The sequence below is a fragment of the Malaya genurostris genome, chromosome 3, assembly GCF_030247185.1.
Source record: "Malaya genurostris strain Urasoe2022 chromosome 3, Malgen_1.1, whole genome shotgun sequence".
Taxonomy (NCBI): domain Eukaryota; kingdom Metazoa; phylum Arthropoda; class Insecta; order Diptera; family Culicidae; genus Malaya; species Malaya genurostris.
In genome coordinates this window covers 82,992,823-83,017,254 of record NC_080572.1, presented here as the reverse complement: position 1 = coordinate 83,017,254, position 24,432 = coordinate 82,992,823, and the positions used below count along the sequence as shown (strand labels likewise).

At 36.7% G+C, this 24,432-nt stretch overlaps 1 protein-coding gene across 2 annotated transcripts in view; it reads left to right on the top strand.

The window, feature by feature from the left end:
* LOC131435881 (muscarinic acetylcholine receptor DM1) overlaps window positions 1–24,423 on the top strand; it is a 313,338-nt gene extending 288,915 nt beyond the window's left edge. For both annotated transcript variants that reach the window (XM_058604140.1, XM_058604139.1), the window contains exon 6: window positions 207–24,423. In XM_058604140.1, coding sequence (XP_058460123.1) covers window positions 207–1,011 — 805 coding nt within the window. In that variant the 3' untranslated portion in view covers window positions 1,012–24,423. The remainder of the gene's footprint in view (window positions 1–206) is intronic.
* The last annotated feature ends 9 nt before the right edge of the window (window positions 24,424–24,432 follow it).

The window sequence follows — 24,432 nt, the reverse complement described above, 5'->3', positions numbered from 1 at the left end:
ACGGGACGGAACATGCTTCTTTACTTTACCAAATTTAGTATCATTTTTGTGTTGAGATTTGATGATTTTGATATCACCGTTTTCTGTTTCCTTGTTTTTCTCTTTTGTTGTTAGTGTGTAGTTTGTTTAGTAGATGGCCATCGAAAGCGTCCCACTTTACATCAATTACTATAGAATACTTATATGAAATTTCCTCCGCCATTTAGATGTACATCGCTGAACGTCATCCGCGATCCATATGCGACAACGGCTCGGGGAAACGTTGTGAGTATGATACCGGACATCTCTCCGACGCCGATGCGACCCGCATTGCCACCAATGTCCCACCTGCAGGACATGCATGGACCAAGAGATTCACGCTCACTACCCAACAGCAATCGACTCGGTTCCCGTTCGGTAAGCCAAGATTCTGTATATACGATCCTGATTCGGTTGCCACCGGAGGGTGGATCCGGTGAAGAGCGGGCACCATCAATAAAAATGATTCAGGATGATGTGCCAATGTCGATGACGGTTCCGCCGAGACGACCACTGCCATCCCGCGATTCGGACTACATTCTCCCGCTCGGGAGAAGACAATCGACGGCGACGACAGACATTCGGCTCCCGCTGACGACCAAAATCATTCCGAAACCCCTGTCCAAGCAGCAGCAAATTCATCAGGCCAACATCCTGCAGACGGCCCGACAGGTGAAGAAGAAGAAAAAATCTCAGGAAAAGCGCCAGGAAACCAAAGCGGCCAAAACACTGTCGGCTATTCTGCTCAGTTTCATCATCACTTGGACGCCGTACAACATTCTGGTGCTGTTGAAACCACTGACAGCCTGCACCAAGTGCATACCCCAGGAATTGTGGGATTTTTTCTATGCCTTGTGTTACATCAACTCGACCATCAACCCGGTATGCTACGCGTTGTGTAATGCGTCCTTTCGGCGGACGTACGTGCGCATCCTGACGTGCAAGTGGCACACCCGCAACCGGGAAGCGATGACACGGGGTGTTTATAACTAAGCTGGTCAACGCCCACGGTAGGTTAGTGTGCGTGTGGGTAAGGATTTGCTTGCCCATTTAACTTGATTTATGAATAGGGGATGTACAGTGTAGAACATTTACGAAGAATAATTTAAATTATTTTGGCTTTGACATCATATAACTCGTCGACAACCTGCTCTAGTGGATGTCACCTTGATTCTAATACCGATTTCACTGTTGAGGGCTCTACGTGGTGGTTGAAGACTTTTCGACTTTCAATCAACGAATTAGCAATACCGCAGAAAAAAATAGTTCGATAATTTTTCAATATTGGCCAAAGCCTTGGTATTCCTGTAGTGGATTATGACCTTCTATTTCAACAGGCTTCGCAGCCGATTCAGAATGGTCAGAACCATTGCATGGCTGGTGGTGCTACGACTCTACTGACACTACGAATCCTTCCAGGTCGGGGCTCGAGCATACGACAACTGGTTTGAAAGACCAGTGCCTTATGCATTGAATTGCCAACACGGGACGATATTGCTGTTATAGCGAAGCCAAAACTCGAAGAGAATGCACCAATTTTCATCTAACCCACAGATAAAAGATATACAGGCTCGAACAAAAATGTTCAAAATCTCGTGTAAATTTTTGATTTGCTATACGTTAGAAACACTACTGCAACCTACTCGATTGTTCGCCGCGAGCTTTCAAAACGTTCCAGAACGATAACAAAATTCTTCTACCTGTTATAGAAATATTCCAACTGCAACCATTTAAACACTTCTCACGCGATTTCTCTGAGAGTATAAGACAAAAATATTTCGATGTCGTTCGAATAACACGTGAACCAATCGGAAGAAAACAAAACCAACAGCAGAACAACAATTTTCGCGTGAAGTGAATGTAGCACAAAAAAATGTATCGTGATGCGAATGCTGCACCTAAAATAGTGTCGATCGTGGTGACATCTGCAAGTGTTCGCCACGCCCGAATAAAAAATATTGTGAAAAAACAATACGATTTGCTGTTACAAAACCTGCCCCAACTATGCTTTGACCGTTGAAAAATATTTTAATGTATTGTTATACACAATTCAATTAATTGTGAAAATGCTTTTTACAATAGAATGTATGGGTTGTTAAATATCGTAACAATTCAAATCATAAAGTTTTCTCATATATGTTTTCTTGGAAAACAATAAAATGTACAGTTTGCATTTTGTTTGAAACAGCACGTGTACAATAAATTCAATTGTAGAATCGTAGAAACAATATATTGAATCGTTGAAAATGAAAATTTTTTTGTCAAGATACAATAAAATGTATTGTAACCCATATTTCTAATTGTGAATCAATTGTTTATACTGTACAATCAATGGTTTATTTTTTTACGGGCGTGCTTGAGCAAATTTTACACACAGTTCATATGCGAGCCTGTATGTTTGTTTTCTGTGTCTTACCATAAAGGTCCATCGATCGAACAGAGACAGCAAATTTCACTCCAAGTAATGGTTCTGGAGCTGAGATGATGCCGTTACTCTAACTGATGCTCTGGGCTGATCATTAGGAATTTTAGTTAGCGATCTGTTTTTGAAAGAAAAGAAAAAATTCACACCGCAGAGATTGGCAATTAGGGGAAAATTAGCGCCGGGTGTTGTACCAGTGAAAAAGTTTTTCGTTTTCTTTGGATTGCGTTCCATTTTTTTTCATTAAAAAGTTTTAGACGGAGAATTTTTCTCGACAAAAAATGAAATCATAATCATTTTCTTTTTCTCTCAAGGTGAAGATAACTTGTTGATAAAATGGTGCAAATGGGCAACTATTCATTCGTGCTTTTCATCATCGGAAACAGATTGAACTGTACATAGAATGTTCAATATGTGAAAACTAACAGTAACGGCACAGTTTGAGAATGAGGTTGTCAACCAGCAGCGGGTTTGGATTTAATTACGAAAGGGGTTTCCCATCTGGTTTCCGCAGCTGTTGTGGAAAGGACTCATGGATCAGGGAAGCCAGGTCATTTTTCCAAAAATCTGTGATCAAGCCAAAAACCTGTCTGTGAAAATTTGTGCACGTTTCCCGTACCATAATAGCTGATCAGAATCATTTTGGTGACCAAAAAAAAAAGGTCTCACTACCAAACCGCTCTGTACCTTTTTACTCAACCGCTCTGTACTTTTTGGTTCTAAACTGTAATCGTTTTCAAAAATCTGTGATTAATTTCAGAATCTGTGAAAATCTGTGATCTTTTTCAGAATTCTATGAAAATCTATGCCATTTTTAAAATCTGTGCAGAAAGTTGAAAATCTGTGAACACAGACTAATGTGTGAACCTGGCGTCCCTACTCATGGATATTGAATGTATTTATGAAGTAGACCTTCCTGTGTCGGTTGACAAATACTTCATTAGAATCTAAGACAAGACCTGACAACTGGCTTCTTATTCTTCCTTACGAATCATCCTTCTCGTCATTTTCGCACCGGTGGAATAAATACCAACGTATCGGCTACAGTGTAGCCATATTTACAGATTTTTTAATAACTTTATGCTAAGAAAGAAATATTTATTAAATTTAAATTTTTAGACTCGGTTTTTGATATGAAATAAACATGAAATATGTTTTGGAGAATGTTTTTTTTTGTATTTATTAATGCTAGAAACAATTAATTGTTGACAAAACACGATATATCTCATGTTGAACGCGAAATCGAATCCATTGTTGACGTATTACCGGATCTTTTGGAAACCGGAAAAAGTCAAGTTTGGATAGAAATGCTTAGTGTGACCACAGTGTGGAACACAACAGTTCGTTCTTATCGTAAAACTAAACACACTTTCGAGTTTACACTAATTTAACAAATCGTTTTTGGTTACACTTTAACTCACTAAAAAGAAAAACGGCTTGATGCTGATTTTAATTACACAGTGCTGCCACTATAAACATTTATTACAAATAAGATTGAAAAAAAGTGAAACATTCTCTAAAAATTTTCATTTTCATTGGTGAGTTAAAATTATACATTTTAATAAACTTGTTTTCTGATTTTCTTTATACTTGGCATCATTGCTCGCGTACCCTGCAAAAGTTTTTTCTTTTCACAATGTGCGAGTAGCAACATCAAAATCAGCCAATCAGAAACTGGTCCATTTTGAAACAAAAGCAACCACCCTCCCCCCCCTCCTTTGTCAGCTCTTGTCTTAGATTAGAATGAGCAGTGCAATTTTGCTCTTTTTAGGTACTATTTAAGATGGGGAATTGCCAAATCTAATTTTGACTGCAATTTTCACGCGAAGTAAAGTATGGCGGATGGAGCCGCATTCCGTAGGAGGAAAATTTTCCTCCCAGTAATATATCATCTTACACATTGTTGCTGTTTCTTTTTTTCTGCTTGTTGGAATATGTTAAACTGAAGCTGCGGCAGAAACTAAATATTTAACCAAGTCGTAACAAAAATTAAGCGGTTCACTTCGTACCATAAACAACTGGAAAGGCAATTTATCCATATTAACGAACTGCGGTCGATACTAACTTCATATTAGTTAGCACCATCCGCTGTCGCTCTTCGGCTAATAGGAGACCAAGTCGGTGCCGGTTGGTATACTATAAGTTGAAAAGGTCAAGTTAATGAAAGAAGAATAAGAGTGAACTAGAAATGAAGAAATAGTACCGTGCACGATAAAGAACCATTTCAGTAGGCAGAGAAAATCTGAAATCTCTTTTCCTTCTTTCGTCACTCGTTTACCGGCAACCGTATGGTTGTCCTGTGTCGGCTACATGCTGTTGGTGTTTCCGCGCGATTGGAGGAATCAACTGTTGGAAGAACGTTGTGGGTTGTTCCACTCTTCTAGTGGTATTATAAATTCACAAAATTTTCGAAACTCGTGAATAATCCATAAATGATGTTTGTTGCCAGCACTGTTGAAAAAGTAACATTTTTGTTTTGTTTGGTTGAGGCCTCTGCGGGCCAGAAAAAACTTTCTGACCCTATGTGCAGGGTTGGGAATCGAACCCAGGCGGGCTACCTGAAAGACATCGATTTACCCATCACGCTATATCACGAACCGTTGGTCCGATGAATATCCAATAAATCGTACAACGGGAGGCCGACACGGGACTTTCGTTTGCCGATTTCGAAACAGACCATTAGCGGCCCTTACACGAGTCATTAAAAATGTCATTACTAAAAAATAATATCATTTTAATGAACGTGTAATGGTGCACTAATGACGAAATTTCTAACAAACTTGAAATATATCATTAGTTACTCATCATTTAAAATGACATTTTTAATGCTCGTGTAAGGGCCGCTATTGAACCGAGGTGATAACCCAAATTCATGGGTATTTTCCAATCAAAGCGGTCAAACAATCAATCTCTTTTTTTCAATCCATTTAAACCAAGTTGTGCTTCTCTATTGTTTTCATCTTTGCGGAAATAATCGCCCGCCAGAGGGCCGGATGAAACGCAGTAGCAGAGTTGCCAACTTATATAGCATATGTGATGCTCATGTGAGACGAAAATTTAAAAAAATCTGATCTGTTGTAACTGTAGATATCTGCGATTTATAACAAAATAATTTGGATGTCGAATAGATTTAAAAATCAGTAGCTTGTTCGTGCCAAATTACGAGTTGTTGTTCTTTTGTACCTCAGTCTAATCGTTACTGTTTGAACAAATAAATCAATAACTTCTCGTTCACTGCGATAACATCAGTACGTTAAGACAGTATTCGAAGCTCTGGAACGAAACATTTTTTTTTTAATTCAACGATATATTTAATAAGGGACACTGCCTTAGATTTACGATGCCGAGGGTATCGAAACATCTTATCTTGATGGCGTCATAATGAAAATGTGTTTGAAAATTGCAAAAAAAAAAAAAAAACAATAAGTCGTATCATATTCAATTAAAAATGTGTGAAAAAATAATTCACACGTTTGACAACTCAGCAAAATATTTTTTGACCTAGTGCCGAAGTTCTACCACCCTACCACGTGCGTGAAGATCAACTTCCCACTGACGCTAGGAAATCAGAGAGCTAATAGTACTTAAGAACACGTAACAGCGGGAAAAGCTTTTGCTGTTTGCTCCAGCCCTACAACTTCCTTTCGTTATCTGTGTGCGAGTAAGTTCGAGGGAACAGTGCGAATGACGGCAGGTTTTCCCGTTGCTGCTTCCTGTGACGTCTGGTTGCTATTCCGGTTCATTTTATTTCAGATAAGGCAAAAACAGAGGAAAACGACTCCATCTGCTGAGGGCTAAATTTCGGGTTCAAATCCACTTGCACCTGATGGAAAAATACTTCCACATCTAGCACAGTGCTGCCTTTCGGAATGTGCATTCAAGTGTATAAGTAAAATATGCAGAGCAATGAAGGTAACATCGAAATTGGAACACGGATGGAAACGGAATCGGTTTGGTCGGCACTGGAACTTGCAGCTGAAGTTGACGGCTGTTCGAAATGCAATCATCGCTCGGGGCCAGTGGTGTCAGAGCATAAAACTGAACATAACATTACCGTTCGTGATAGGAATTTATTGTTGAGTACCGATAAGGTGATTGAAATAAATGGGAGTTATGGGTTAATAAGATTTTTTGTGGGGAATTCGAAATTTTGTACCTTCAGTAAATCGTTTTATTATACATCTGCCAACATTCTATTTAAAGAGTAGTTTAATAAACTATTATTGATCGACTACTAGTTTTGACAGTTCATGAAAGATTAAATTATGCTTTCTTGTTTACTTTTATGAGAGAATTTTTTTAGAAAATGTTCACGTTTTTTTTTAATTCTTATCGAGGTTTAAAAGAAACTAAATTTTTATTTTTCTTGATGATAGAAATTTTTGGATAGGTGAGCCAGTAACATTGCAAAGAAAATGTTCACCTTAATGTAATGGTATTGAAGAAATTAGAGTTTTGTATTAGATGACCAATAAATCTTCTGGGAAAATTATGTTGAAATACCTGGCCCATGAGAAAACCAAAACTGATCGAATTTGGAATGTTTTGATGGTAATTTGTTCTGAAAAAACACACGTTTCTTTTTTAAAACAAAAAGCAAATTAATTTTTTTCGTGAGTATCGACAATCTGACATGAAAAATTAGAATATCCAATTAGAAAGAATTTTAAAATTCCCGTTTCTTTAATCAATTTGCCCTCGATAATCACCCGAAAACTGTTAAACTGGCTTTGAATTTGAAGACCAAAAATGTTAACTCCAACAGAGCGATAGACTCGAAATTGTGTGGAAATTGTTCCTCGAGAAATATATTACTCTTGCTATTAGCTAGCTTCAACGACTGTTTGTCTGAAATATATTATATAAAATATATTGAACGTTCTATCGATTACAATAAAGATTTCATCAATTTTCCTAATATCTTGTGTTTTTAGAAAATCACCCTTGATAATGGTAACTCATTCGTGCAACATCGCATCCAATGGTGGTTTTTAACGAGTTTTCCACAGGTTCTTGAAAAGGTTTGTATAAGCTTGAAGCTGAGCCCTAATTTCAGAATGAAATAGAAGGCGATATAGATCAAATGAACACGATAACGCTTTGTGTAGTGCTTCAAACTTTATGCGAAGCCAAAACTTGAGAATTTCTCATCGTTGGATTCCATGAATATATCGAATCATTGTTTGTAATGAAATGGCATCCGATTAGAACGTTCTGCAAACTTTGATTCAATGTCTTGTACTTACATATAAAATTCTTGAATATTTTTTAAAATATGACTTCCGGGTTCCGGAATTACAATGTTACATTATGTGAATTAACTTTTCTCGGAGACATTTCACAAATTAGTATTCAAATAAGAGGTCTTGAGACGCCAAAGAAAATTCATATTGATTCATTCGATTTTCGGTTCCGGAATTACAAGGTAATTTGAGTAAAAAATTCAAACTCAAACTACTTACTCCTTTTCCTCAGCGTGACCGAATTAAAAGGTATTTAGACGCCATTGATATTTTCTGAGTTTCATAATAATCTGACTTCTGGTTTCGGAATTACTGGGTTATTAGTGTAATAATTTCAATTTCAAATTATGAGTTTGTAGTTTATTAGTGGAATATTGCGTCATTAAAAAAGTTAAGTAAAGGGTGATTTTTTAAGAGGTATTGAATTTGATTTTCAAAAAAACACAAAAGTTTGAGAAAATTGATGAAATTGGTATTGGAATCTATAGAACGATCTATATAATTTAAGGTTCGTAGATGATATCATGCAAATGTTGGCCACGGCTCCGCTTTAGATGACCCATGCGCAAGGTTCAATTTTGGAACACACTCTCTCTCCAACATATCGGCCGGTATTTCACGAAAAATACCACCGGCCCATAGTCTACAACAAACAGTGACTTTTTGGGTTGCATTGATAGCTCTTGCAATGTTTCTGGCTGGTATTCACTCCAGATGCGGCAATTTTGCTTGTTTGCGTATCCATTCGACGAGAAATGAGCTTCGTGACTAAACACAATTGTTTGATAAAAAAGTGGATATTCCTCCAACTTTGCCAGCGCCTATTCATGATTAAATTATAAATCAAACGACGATCCATGATTAAATTATAGACCGAACTGGGCAAGTTTGACATTGACATGAGACACGATTCACGTGTGATCTGTCAAAAACAGTGTTGGCAAAAGGATATCAGCAAAAAAATCACCCTTTAGTTATGAATTGTACCGTTTGTAGAATTACGTCACCTGCAAAATTCATAAATTTTGTCTGTGTAAGATCTCGGTTTTAGGTTACTATTCGAGAGATCAGATTGTAATAACCATTTTCTAGCAAGAGACGTCATTTTTTGTGTGGGATCGCGTATCTTGTTTTGGTTGTTTGTCTGTAGCTGCTGTGTTGAAGTGAGAAACAGAGATGTCCATCTTCACCGAGTGAGAAACAGAGATGTCCATCTTCACCGAAGTGTGCAAGCCGGTGGGCACTCTGATGTACGGTTCGCATAAGAGAAGCGTGGGGCACCCATATTCGGCAAAAATATAATTTATCGTTGAAATTTAGTTTTTTCCTTGCTGCGAAGAAGATTGCTATAGCAAGGCCAGCACTACCTTCTATAAATTAAAAAAAAAGCGGGTGGGTAATGTCAGAGACATAACTGGATGTCGTGAGTACCAATAAAATTGGCACGCTTCCGAATATCAGTTAGTTGATCGATTGTGTGAATTGGGCAAGCATTCCCCTTTTTCACTACTAGAATTTGAATAGATGCACCTACACCAAAGTACAGATAAGTTACTTCAAACATTCTGACACACAATTAAATATTACGATGAACCTTTTCTGAAGGCGTAAGAAAAAACCTTTCCTGGAACGTTGTAGAGTAACGAGTTGAATTCGAATTCTGATGGATGCCGCTGACTTCCGTCATCTATTTCCAAGCTGACCTGTAGTCCGTGGATGAGATATTGATATGGTTGGCGTAGGTATAGCGTTCACAACCGACTATAATCTTTCAATGAAGAAAACATTAATTCGCTGAGTTGATCAATAATACAATAGGTCTATGGTCTGAAAAGTTTGAAATATATCTACGGCTTTTTACATTGACATTTCTTGCAGTTATGAGATGAATACATGTGCCTCAAAGCATAGTAGCTTGTGAAGGAGCAGATTTCATAACCAACTTCATATACTTTGCTCATGAAATAAATGAGCTCAATATTACCTTATTTTGAAGCATCTATATTTAAATCCCCCACATCGACGTATTTTAGCGAAAATATAAAAATGAAATATACAGGGTCCGGCACTCGAAGTGTAACCAATTAAAAAGGCCATAAATTCAGTTTGGAAAATTACTTTTACTTAATTCAAAGTACAAAATGTGTAAAAATAATACAAAATTCAGAATCAATTCACTTTTGCTCGATATGACCACCTTTTGCCTTGACTTGATGACTTGAGAGAGCGAAGGAGTTGCTTCGTTTGGCCGAAAGTGGTCAATTTCCGAACATTGTATTTTCTGACGAGAAATTTATTCCAATTGAGCAATTTGTAAACTCTCGAAACGATAGGGTTTACTTGACCGACAGTTCATACGAGAATTTGAGTTATCGATTGGCCACCAGGAGGCAGCACCCGCAACAGATAATGGTTTGGGCCGCTGTAACCGCAGATGGGCGCTCTCCAATCGTTTTCATCGAGCCTGGCGTCAAGGTAAATGCGACATATTATCGGGAAAGTATTTTGGAGGTTGCTTTGAAGCCGTGGGCAGACAAACATCTCGGTGGCAGACCATGGACGTTTCAGCAGGACTCGGCACCGTCTCACAAAGCTCGAGTGAACCAAGAATGGCTGAAAAACAACGTTCCGAACTTCATCACGTCCATACAATGGCTCTCGAATTCACCAGATGCGAATCCAATGGATTATTCTCTTTGGGCCATTTTGGAGAGCAAAGTCCGAACTAAAAGATACACCAGTCTCGAGGCGCTGAAAAAAGTTATTGTCCGCGAGTGGGCCAAAATACCTGCAAGTCACATTCGGCCAAACGAAACAACTCCTTCGCTCTCTCAAGTCATCAAGTCAAGGCAAAAGGTGGTCATATCGAGCAAAAGTGAATTGATTCTGAATTTTGTATTATTTTTACACATTTTGTACTTTGAATTAAGTAAAAGTAATTTTCCAAACTGAATTTATGGCCTTTTTAATTGGTTACACTTCGAGTGCCGGACCCTGTATTCAGAAAAACACTTTTTAGAAAAATGTGGACTTACAATGAATTCCGACTCAAATTCCGGACAACTTAATTGAGCAGCGCTCCCATGATTATTCACTGGCAGGCTTTTGGTGTGTGCCCGGCGGCGACTGCGACTTCTTCGGCACAATTCTGCTGTTTGGTGCTCGCTTCATTCCAATAGCGCGAGGTCTTCCAGATTGCTCAGAAAATGATGGAAAAAGTGGAATGTTCAACATTTATACCAATGCAGTTGTACGGCAGCAGATATTTTGTTCTCTTCCTCAGAATGCGTTCTGTTTGGCTGGTGCTGACTTAGTTCAAATCAGACAGGGGTTTCAATAGTGTACTATTGAATGTACTATAACACTTCAATGTGGTTTTAATACACGTTCAAGTTGAAAAATTTCGAATCTATTGGTAGTTAGATTATATAAGTCCTTCTACAGATCGCTGACCTATGAACTTTCAAAATACGAGAAAAGAAAACACGCGTCATGAGTTTTTCTCTTTGATACTCGTTGGTACCAAACATTTCAGAAAAGCTTAATTTTGAATTATTTGAGATTATGTCATACAACTGACAATTTTATCATAAAATTATGATTATATTTCCGAAGGCACGTAGCAAAAATTATGTTGATACGTTAGATACAAGAAGAGATATTCACGATCAGAAACTTATCACTCTCTCAGAGGGTAAATATAGAAAAGGCGCCCATAGTAAAGTAAGTCGTACTCACGACAAAATTAATTCACAGAAGTGTTCGCTCACTAGTACGCACCAGAGCGATTCATGCGAAAAGAATATGTTTTACTCGCACCTGCTTCTTTAACCACAAGCACACACTTAAATTCTGTCTATTCGACACTGAGAAGAAGTGCGTTTCCCTTTTTGTGCGCTGTTCGTCGGCGGTCTCCCCAGTGTTGAAATGGAACTTACTCGATGGTGTATCACTGTAGTGAATTTTTGGTTTATGTGCACATAAAGTGTTATTCAGCAAATGAGTAGATTTTAACCAAACATCATTTCCAGTCGAAACACTCAAATTAGAGTTTTTCTGCACTTGAGTGCAATCGTTTTCATTCTTGAGTATATTGAGATCTGATGTTTCTGCTCCAAATGTATTGTGTTTTTATGCAACACTGGAAATTTACGTGTAGTCCTTATATAAAGGGTGATTTTTTAAGAGCTTGAGAACTTTTTTAAACAATAAAACGCATAAAATTTGCAAAATCTCATCGGTTCTTTATTTTAAACGTTAGATTGGTACATGACATTTACTTTTTGAAGATAATTTCATTTAAATGTTGACCGCGGCTGCGTCTTAGGTGGTCCATTCGGAAAATCCGCTTTTTTATCGACAAATTTTGTTCAGCGATGAGGCTCATTTCTGGTTGAATGGCTACGTAAATAAGCAAAATTGCCGCATTTGGAGTGAAGAGCAACCAGAAGCCGTTCAAGAACTGCCCATGCATCCCGAAAAATGCACTGTTTGGTGTGGTTTGTACGCTGGTGGAATCATTGGACCGTATTTTTTCAAAGATGCTGTTGGACGCAACGTTACAGTGAATGGCGATCGCTATCGTTCGATGCTAACAAACTTTTTGTTGCCAAAAATGGAAGAACTGAACTTGGTTGACATGTGGTTTCAACAAGATGGCGCTACATGCCACACAGCTCGCGATTCTATGGCCATTTTGAGGGAAAACTTCGGAGAACAATTCATCTCAAGAAATGGACCGGTAAGTTGGCCACCAAGATCATGCGATTTGACGCCTTTAGACTATTTTTTGTGGGGCTACGTCAAGTCTAAAGTCTACAGAAATAAGCCAGTAACTATTCCAGCTTTGGAAGACAACATTTCCGAAGAAATTCGGGCTATTCCGGCCGAAATGCTCGAAAAAGTTGCCCAAAATTGGACTTTCCGAATGGACCACCTAAGACGCAGCCGCGGTCAACATTTAAATGAAATTATCTTCAAAAAGTAAATGTCATGTACCAATCTAACGTTTAAAATAAAGAACCGATGAGATTTTGCAAATTTTATGCGTTTTATTGTTTAAAAAAGTTCTCAAGCTCTTAAAAAATCACCCTTTATAAATATGTATTGTTTGGGTAGCTTCATCCAGCCTGAATATTGATACAAATATAATTCGACGTCAACATTTCATAAGGTCACATAAACCAATGAAAGTTTCCCGTTGTTTACTTTCTCTTTTGTTAATATCTCGTTAATTTTCACGTGTACTTACAAAATATTCATGTCGAATGAAAGACAATATTGCCATGTTTCTAACAATACCAAATATGTAGCGAACGTTTGAATAATAACGCAGATATAGTCGAAAGAGAAAGTAAACAAAGAGAAAATCTCAATTGTTTTAGGCCCTTTTGAAATGTTGACGTCGGATTTAAGATTTTCGGGTGAATTTCTTTCTAAAACATGACGCTGACAAAAATACAACAAAGGCATCACTGAAGTACAAGTGGCATCAATAATCAATATTGCGTTTTCTATGTAAATTCTATTGTACTCTATCTTCGGTAATATGCAATTCCTAAGTTGTGCCGATTGAAGTAGCCGAAGGACTTGAAAGTTAGTTTTGGTTATTTTAGTTGTTTCAATAAAAAAACCGAGCAGTAAAAGTTCCTATAAATGTATCCGTATGATTACTGTTTATATTTGCCTCGTCCTTTTTCGTTGTGTGGAAAGCTTTAAAAGAGTTCGGTACTCTTTACCATATGGATACCCAAACAGAACCATTTTGTTCCATTTATTTCGCTGAATAGTCCTAACCAAACATCCAACAATTCAATGATGGCCCTGAACTTTTTTCAACCAAGCCAAATGTGACTTCCGAAGATATACCGCTTCTACTGGAACAGGTACTCTCGCCCAGCCATTAGATTGCTTATGACAAAGCCACATCAGACCAATGATGGATATTGCAGTCGGTTGTGGTGAACGAATTAAGCTTCCATAAACCAAATATATTGAATCCGCAGAGAGCGGATGGTCTACGTTAAACATTTTCCGGCTGCTCTGCCCGTGTGCTGTGGTTAATAGATATTAATGACATCGATCCCGGTAGATCACAATGTGGTACGGCAGGGATTAATGGGGTGTGCGCTGTGGGGAAGTTTACGTGAATGGAATGGTCTGGTCCCGGTTCGTATCAGTTGCTTGTGTCACGCAGGTGTGCTCCGATGACATGTTCCATGCTAAGATGCAATGCCATATGTCGAAATAATCGTTCTACAGCAAGGTGTTGGGATGTTGTCAAGCGTTCGAATCGTCAAACCATGATGTTCAGGTGGCACACTGTGAAATGCAGTGTAGGTAGTGATTGAAAGTAAAAAATAATTTTACGAAATAACAGTTGAACATCTTTCCAGGAAATTCATGGTAAAAAAAACAAAAATAACTCATTTTAACGAACCGTTTCCGGTGTCTTTTATTTTTCTTGCCATTGGCATAAAACGCTCAAATACGCGTGTCACGTTTCTGCAAGGGATAAGTGCGATTAGTGGGGTGCACGATGCTGGCTATTGATTAGATTTTTGTCTTCGATGAACCCAACATTGCGTGTTCTCGGTTCACCTTGGAAAATTGTTGTCGTATCGTTTACGATGCCAGAGCAACCGGGCGGCTGGTTGAGGGGTCGAGCCGAGCAGAAAACTTTCCGATTTCAGCACACGTGTTAAATCAATTTTCTCGGTTTGCTGCTCACACAAAGCAATCAAGTTTCATTCGACTGCAAATGGTGTCAAAGCTGAAATAATCGAAAACTTTACTAGAAAGGAAACCATGTAGTCGTGTATGTTAAAAGTTATTCCAGTAAAATGAACACGGGAAAGATCAAATAAATGGGCAAGCAGATCCACGCATCAAACTGAGTAAAATAAGTTCAATAGTGAGAGTCACGGTAACTTTTCTAGCACACATTCTAGTAACAATTTCCAAGTAATTGACGAAGAATCCACTTTTATTACCAATATCAGTCATCAGTGTATATGATAGATAATGTAGTGAATCTGAAAAATAATTCTAGATTACTCAAAACAAACAACTACGGTATACCCTGCAACCAAATTAGGTAATTAGACAAACATATAAATGTACTAAATTGAGCGTATCGTTTTCTGTAGTGTAGGTTTTCATCACACTGATTTCACTGTTCTAGATTTACGTAATTTGATTTATGTAAACGTCATTTCCACTTAACAAGGCGATTGGTTGTTTTACGGCCTAAACACACATTTCGAATCAACTCATGAATTCAATCGCCGGTCATCTGCTCACTATTTTTCATATGCTGTCTGTTTTTTTTGTAGATGTGGTAGCATTTTGCGTACTTATTATTTTTAAATTTGCATACTAATTTTTATCTGATTTGCATTGAAATCGAGAGACAATTTACTGAATAAGCCGTAAAAAATCTTCCGTACATTCACCCCTACGGAATTATCCTACCAACTAATTTGAATCGGAATTGATCTTATTTCTATTGGCACATTGTCGCAAAGCTGATTTACCGGTAGCGACACCTGCCAATGAAAAATAAAAAACCGATAAAAGGAGGATTCATTCGGAAATTTTCATATCGGCAGTAGTGATTTGCAACATTTTTATCGTTTATTCAACAGTACAAATAGATATCAGCAATAAAAGTACACTCGGAGTAGAAGAACATCGATTTCAAAGTGATACTACTTTTTTTAATGTAAACTACAATTAAACATGGAAAATCTTCAGAAATGTGTGAAATTGGGTAAGGTTAGGTTTTTTCGGATCAACATTTTTTTAAACAAAAACCTGTGTAATGTTAATTTCTCGAGTACTAGAATGTATTGCGATCGAGTACTTTTTATTTTGGATACTTTATTTGTTATTTCCAGGCATTTGAAAGTTGGTATCAAACCAAGTCTATTCTGAATAAACGGTAGATTTCGTACAATGAACTAAGATCAACATTACCACCTCAGAGTAAAAACTTTTTCTTCAACTTCTACTATGATTTTTCAAATGAATTTGCCCGTTTTCATAAGAAATCGTTGAAAAGGTGGAGAAATTAGAAATTTGCCTACCGATTTGACAGCTCTTGCTAAAAGTATCATCTCTAAACAAGCAGCGCCTCTACATTTCAGTTTTGCGACAATTAGGTTTTGCACGATGACCATTCGAATGAACTACCGATGAACTGCCAATGAATTAAGTTCATCTTTTGACAGCTATCAGTGGTTTGTTTACATATCTATTAGTACGTATTCAAATTAGACTGATACGACACACCAAACTAAACTGCACAACTTTTAGATTCTTCGATTGTTGGCTTCTTGAAATTTTGCGGAAAGATTTGCAACCGAAAGCAAAATAGTCTAACTGATAGATTCTGACAACAAAAGGATTGGATTTGTTATTGGTTCAAATGGAATTCCTACTTGAACACAATGACCTTGGTTTCTAAATCTAAATAAACAAACAAACAAACATTAGTTAACAGTACATCAATACTATGTGTCGTTTTTTCATGACCACAGATAGTGAATGTAAGAAAATTTATAACCTTCTGTAAAAGAACGTGGATCAAGTCAACGACGTCAACAAAATATACACCCAAACCTCCGTTTACGTAAACTTTTTTTACGTTACCACTTTTTACGTAACCCTTTTTACGAACAAAATCCCAAATAATACTATCTTTTTTCACGAATCAAATCCCAAATAACGTAAACTTTTTTTACGTACCTACTTCGTAAAAAGAGGTTTTTGCATACAATGAAAATCGCTTCCGTCTCATTTATATTCCATGGAAATTACTACAATATGGGTATTTGCGGAACGGGATTGATGAGTACATGTTGGAAAACGATGTTTGAAGCGGTACTGAATTCCAAGATGGCAACTTCCGGTTTATCGAACCCTCGGCCTGATCGATGCTTCTTGTTTCGGACTACGTTTCGGTTGTTTCTGCTTTTTATAGGTTCGAAGATTCAAACGTTCTTTATCACGAAGAACATTTGACTTCAAAGTGCCCACTTTTTTGGACACATCCCGAACTGAAACCTCCTTCTTTTGCTCGAACGCCTTCAGTATACGTTTATCCAACTGAGGGTTAGCAGGACCTTTTTTCGACCCGTTTTCGGTTTATCCTCAAAGGTGTTATCCTCACCGAACTTCCTGACTGCATTTCGCACGGCTTTTTCACTTACTCCTTCCATTTTTGCTATCTTTCTCAGTGACAGTCCGCGTTCTGTGCACCATTTGTACACAATTTTTCGACGTTGTTCTGCTGAAAGTCCACGCATTTCGAAACAAACTAATGAAAACGAATAAACAACTGGACCAGTGGTTAGAGAAGAGTGCAAACAACAGGACGCAGCCATCAAAATTGACAGATTCTGAACCATTGCGAAATGGCAGCGGTTTTTGGTTGCGTCCATACTTTCTGGAACAGTCCTTATATGTAACATAGGGCAAGCTTTTTTTACGTTGGAAATTTCAAATAACGTAAACTTTTTTTACGTTGAAAATGCCAAGTAACGCAGTTAGGTTTCGCACGACGCAAATGAACTGGCAATGAATCAAATTCTTCTGCGACAGCTATCGGTGGTTTGTTTTTACTTGAATGACAAGGAACACAATTAGGTTTTTTACCGTCACTGCTAACCTCAATCAAATGAACGCATTTTGACAATTCAGCAGTACTGTTTGTAAACATAGATTTTTTTGTTTGTCTGTTGACAAATTGGATGAGACCATTTACCTTCCATATCGCCTAAATAGAGTTTTAAAACATTTGTTTTCGAGATTTATTATATGAAAGTGACTAGATGCAAAATGTAAAAATGTTTGTTTAAGATGTGTTCTTCGATTTTTGTTTAAGCTTGTTTGTAAACAGTACCGCTGAACTGTCAAGGATGAACGCTTGTTCATTCGTGACGTCACGATAAAAAATCTAATGAAATGATACAAGAATAACATGGAACAGGATGGAATGATACAGAATAAACGTGTGAACAAACCTCTGATAGCTGTCAAGCGATGTTATCCACACAGTTCGATAAAATCTTGCGATTTTACATTTTATAAGATGCACATAAATGAAGCATCGTATTTCACACAAATTTTTATTCAACAACATGTAAAATTGTGTGATTTGAAAATTATATTGCTTGAATTCGAACGAAATAAAAAACAAAAGATCTCGTTAGCAGCAGCGCGACTTGAACCGAGAAACATTAGATCGCAAGCACATTGGTTATTCGACTGAACCACAGAGCTCATATCTGTTCATTGAATAATTGATACATATAAATGCATACAGCGGCACTTGGTTGCGGAGTGTAAATTACATTCGGAGCGTGTAAAATTCCGTGCTAGTGGAATATTGTAAAACCCTGTAAAATTCATAACTTTTTTCTGTGTAGCTTATTTTATGACGTTATGTCATGTTCGTGCAATATTTTATTAGGTTCAAAAAATTTGTTGAATGAACGTCATTTGACTTTGTTTGCATATTAATTCTAATTTGCATACGTGTTATTGGAAAGTAAGTAAAGTATCGATGAAATTAAAATGAACTAATGAAATTGCTTGCGTTTTCCCCTTTTCAAGTAATTCTAATGAACCAAAAAGATCGAATGGCATCACTCTCTGGAATCTCTCAGGAACTTTATCTAACACACTTGAATCGAAGTGAATTGAACAATTAGAAATTTTTAGAAAAAGTACTTTTTATGTTCCACGATAAAATTTGTTGAGAACATCATAACCGTCATGACGGCATTGCTAGCTTAACGCAATGGCGTCGTTGCCAAGGCTTCGTAAAATTCATGTTGCTATTGTGACAAAATCATTTTTTAAACCAAATTTCACATTGAAAGGAAGCCCTCATTCTGTGGTTCATCGATTTGACAGGTTTACTGGAATTTAGGCTGGAATTGCAATTTTTGTGCAAGGACTCATTAAACATCGAGTTTTACCTTCAGTCAATACTAAAACTATCGAATGCTTGGGAATTGAAATTGAAACTGGCCATTCCAATATGCTGGTGAACAAATCAATTTTTTTTAAAGGCGATTTGCGAAAACTCACAACATAGAGTGATAGAGAACCGTCAACACAGAACCTGTTCAGTGGAATTGTGGGCAAAAGAACCGGAGTGGGAAAATATTTCAATACCCTCTGGTTAGTTTTCAGTTTTATCTCCAAATAGTCCAACTTGTTTTTCTTCCGTTAGAAAATCCGCTACGTTAGGAAATCCTCTACTCCTCTGATCTGGTTCTAACGGATCAGAGGCACATTTGTAGTGAACTTATTACTCATGCAGACTTTGACTTAGATCATCTTACTGTAACATTCAGAATTTCCAATGGAATAATAGTTAATTCGATGATCATGGAGCTAATTGGTTTGAACACAAATTTTACCTTGAAAACCATGTGAATCATGAAATTGATTTGAACTAATTCCGCTGACATCGATGAAGCAATCGATCATTTGAATCATTACGTAATCGAAGCTAGCAATTTTTCATTTCACAAAGCTCAAACTAAATTTAATTCTCCTATCATCGATGACAATCTTCAGCTGTTCATTCGTTTGAAGAATATTCGCCAGATACCAGAATTGTCTCTCGGTTTTGTTCAATGCTTAAAACATATTTTGCTGTATCTAGTTCTGAGCAGCTTGTTTTTCGGTGTTCTTATACTGTAATTGTTAACCTGTAAAATAAAACTGCTTCTGCGTGAACTTTAAAGTTCGTTAACGTTTCTGTTCATTGTGTAGAGTTGTTTAAAGCATTATAAGCATTCCCACCCATTTACACTCGTCCATGTTTAGCATACCTGACGTGACGTGAGTCGCTAATTATCTGGAAACTTTAGTCAGTATAATGTATGTGTAAAAGCCAAACCGGAATCGAAACGGATCCAAAACACACATTTGAAACATTGCTCACAGTTGTTAGGAAAAAAAGAAAAACAAAACCGAATGGGAACGTGCACCCATGGTACCTGGGTGGCACAGAAGTTTTCCTTCACCCAAAAAGTAGTCCCAAAAGAAGAGAATAAGTTAAAGGATAGAAGTTCGAACATTAGGAAAACAATCCAAATTGACTAGATCCTATGGCATGTACTCTTCGAACAAGATCCTAATTCATCTATTAAGAAATCGTTAGAGTTAGGAAATCAGCATTAGCAATGTAGAGTTATGGTAGTAGTTGGTATTTTTGAGACTGCCACTGGATCCCGTAAATCGCGTTACCAAACTGAATTTCCTAGGTGATCAGGAAAACTGGGTAGATTGATTGACCTTACCGTGCGGTTAGTTAGTTTCGATTTTTTTAAAGCATCGTTTTTTTTAAGTTGAGCTGCAGGCAATCAGTGAATTGTGTAAAATGTTTCCAACAATGAACTTTTGGAAATTATTTGTTCTATTCTTTCATACCGGCTTTTCCATTATTTATAATCACGAACTCTGTTATGCTCTCATTTTCCAATTTTTTCTATTAAACTGTGCAGCGAGCCAATAGTAGACACTCGAATTTTAGAAAAAGGTAAAAAAAACGAAACGTTGTAAGATCAGAACATTATTGAGTTTTTGATTATGAAAAATTGTAAAGCCGATACCCAAGCAATCAAAAGTTCGGATAAAATAAATGACTTGGCTTAAGTAGCTTACAAACTTCATGAATAGTACTCCAAACAGCTCATTTTGAGTAGTTATTCATACTTGAAAGTTCGCGCGACACTACCGACCGAACTTCTAAGCAGTTTCATTGTATAGCTTCTATGCATCACATTGGGTAGCTTCTGGAATTTCCCGCTGTGTCTTGGAGCCTTGGATGGAAAGCATGTGACAATTCAAGTCCCTGCCAATAGTAAGTTTGAGTCAACGCATGCTTTGACCGTGCTTCGGACGTGTGTTGATTCAGATACGGATACGACACGGTCTAGTGAGAATATTCACATGGAGCTGCATTAAAAAAATTTGAAGCGTAACCCGGACGGGATCCGGTCCAGCCCAGTTCTGGATACATCACGGCCTAGTGTGAATAGCGCTTTATCCGGCTCAGTACCGACACTGAACCGGATCGGACAGATTTGAATAGACCTTAAGGATGAATAGGAAACCTGTGGTCAGGTCTTTTCATAGGAAGTTATAAAAATCAACCAATCAGGAATATTCTGATTTAGAATTGTAACAAAACCAGCATGTCACCCTCTTCTAACTGACAGAAAGAGTTGTTCATGTGATTCTGCAAATTCTGAACGAAGTTTCGGAATGAATGGAAGTATGTTAACTAATTTAGTTGCAACATTGAAACTTTTGTAGTGAAAAATAATGCAATCTGTTGATTCAACAGGATGGGATGTTTTTTTTTCTTGGCTATCAAAAATGTTTTGTTTATTTGCGCGGAATTAAAGTCAATCAATCACACCAAACTCGACTGTTTTAAGTTTTATGTTTCATAAAATATTTTATAATTACCTAACTAATCGGCTTTACAATTTAGCCTATGCTCATTCAAACTCATATTTATAGTAAGCTATTGTATGCAACATTGTGTACAATAAACGTTACTCATTTTATGTTACGTTTAATGTTTGCGTTCGTAGAATGCCATAAAACAGTACGCTGAAGTGTGTCTCCAATCATTTACCATAAACGTTCATCCGGCCAATATTCGTTGTGAATGTGAAAATTTAACGTTATGTAATGCTCCTCGCTGGTTTGAGTTCGAGATGTAACGCAAGAAACCGCTCGAATTTGTTGCCTCGTGAAGTAAGCAGTTTCAGCTATTTTTAATAGAATACAAAATCAGAAATGTTTACCCAGGATTTTCGTGGCATTATATTAAATATGGTTATAAACTACTGATTCAAAACATGGTTTTGATTAAGGTGTTAATTTCGAACCGCATAAGCAAAGTAATTATTATTCTGCAGACAATAATAAAAATAATTAAATGTAATACGATACTAGTAAAAAACTAAACCTTAACATTAGAACATTATAAACAAATCAACAAAGGGTAAATCGCAAAGAGTGACTAAAGGAACATAGTAAATGTTTGCCGGAGTAAATATTCATTTTATTGAAAGAAATTTTATACATGGGACACATTCCGAATGTTGCTTAGTTGTTGTTAAAATATTTTCGGTTTGATAATTCAATGATTGATTGTCCCTAAAAAAAAGATAAAGAGAAAAAATACAACCACTTTATAGAATATAGTCTAATAATATAAGGATGTAATTGTAACTGACTAGTGAAACAGAAAATATCTTCTAAAAGCAAAGTAGTTTTATAAACCAATAAGTGATAAGTGTAAAATAAAGTCGCAAGATTAAATGTGAACATGGATTGATCCATAGACAAGCAACAGCATGTGTAAAAGCGAATTTAGTATAGCATGGACACAAGCGCAGCATATTTAGTACATTTGAATTGAAAACAGGGTGATTTGAATAAAAAAAATAAAACTCGATCGGAAATTATCGAAACAATTTGAACTTACGGTACTGATCTCAGCAACAGCAAATTGGCAACTAAATTAAAACATTTCACGCTGTGTTCCCGGTCGCGATGACTCTTTTGTATGAATTTGTGCTGTTGAAGGACGAACGCTGCAGGATCTTAGCAAGCGAGATTGATACACTGAATCCAATAGCAAATCCAAAGATTTGGTTCTTGGTTTGACAAACAAACAAAAAAGAAGCAAAAAAAAAAAACAAATAAACAAAACCCACTACCGACAGTTTACTGAATTTATATAAGTGTTATGTTAAGAGTATAAGCTAAACAATATAGACAACATACAACCAAATAAACGCACATTACGATGTATCAGTCACCGGGCGAATGCATCGCATGAACCAGTTTTATGGAGTGAATCGATACTTTTCATAAAGTTTGTATACTTAGAAGATGTAACGACAAATTTAGCAGATTCGATCGATTATCTGGAAACTGTATAAAAAGGTTTTTAGCGAAATCGAAATATACATGCATACTATAGGCAATGTAAGGTCGATGAAAATGAGAGAATCAAATATTTATACACATAAATCCATAAGAAATACAAGCGAATTGAAACACATAGACATATTTCTGTTGAATTGTATTTACTTTTTGATATACAAACAAAGGAGATGAATAATTAGAGGAAGTGAGGTTATCGTATGCAATGGAGAACTCAAATCGAGGAAATATGAATAAATTTGACCACGTCACTACCCCCATAGATGTAATTGATCAAAAACAAACTAGATATCAGCGGATTGTGAAAATACAAATCATATTGCATAGAATCATCGGTTTGTTAATATGTAATACTCAAATTGCTAAACCTTCAAAATGAACTGTTAGGTGAGAAGTAGTTGCATTGCGTTAATTGCCCCAAAGTAAAGAACAATGTTAACTGACCCACACAAGTTAATGACAGATATAATGATAAACGGCTGAAAAGGAAAGATTAGTATCGAAAATTTGCGGAAAATCACTCTAAATTTTGAACTAACTCAGACAAATAAACCGATCTAATCCGAAATCATATTTTTCCCAAACACGCTAAATCTTGTTTCGGTTCAAACAAAGTTAAGAGTGATTTTCCCTTTATCCGGCAAAGCATGATTAACATTTGTAGCTATTGAGAGCAGTATCCTGGAAATGATGTTTTGAAAAGGTTTGATTTTATACAAAGCTAATCAACAGATATAAAGTTCTGAGGCTCTCGAGTCATGTCCATCGATTGTAATGAACTTCTGATAAATGCTAATTCTACTTTTGTAATTATTTTTTTCACAATTTTTCGTATCATTCGAAATTGATGAAACACGGGCATATTATCTCCTCTATAACCGATCACTTTGGCAGCAGTAGACAACTACTTCTCTACTGATAGGCATCGTACACTGGGCAACGATTTATTGACAAAATAAAAATGCAAATCGTAGTCGCAAACAAAGCAACAAAAAAACCTAAAACTGACAAAACACTGATCAACTCCACCATTCCACTTGAGGAAGAATCAAACATTTCAAGTATTGAATAGCATCAAATTAACAACAGCAAGCATCGGTAAAATAAAAAAAAATTATCAGAATCTCTCAATGTCTCGCAAATTTGTACAGCGAACAACACGAGGAAAAGTAAGAAAACATAACACTAGAGAAAGTAAGAAAATCAGCAAAAATGAAACTCACATATTTAGATGGATGTTTAGATATTCAATATTTCGAGAAAACTCTTACTTTTTACAAACTACACCAGCAACAAAATGAAGAGAAAAAAAATCATATTCCATTACTTCAGCCACATTGTAGTAGATCAGACATACTTAGTGAACTAAAAAGCGGAATAAAGAATGGTTGTTTCTTTTCTATACATGTATAAATATTTTGTGTGCGACCGTCAAGTTCGGTATAACCTATTTTTCAAGCAAATAAAAAAACAAACAAAAAAAAAATGGATAAACGATCAGTGAGAACGACAAAGCACAACACTTGAATGATTGAAGCAAAAAAAAACAACAACACTAAGTCACACATGCATACACACTCACACACAAAACGTTATGTATTAAGCCAAGCCTAAGTATCCTAAGAACAAGAGAATTGAGATTATCGTACAGTATTTGTCGACTTTCTTTTCATACAAGACATGTTTGCATTGCGAGGATGTCGAAAGACCTTTACAATATTTGTGGAAGAAAGGCTAGAAATTTACACAGAGCGGAAACAA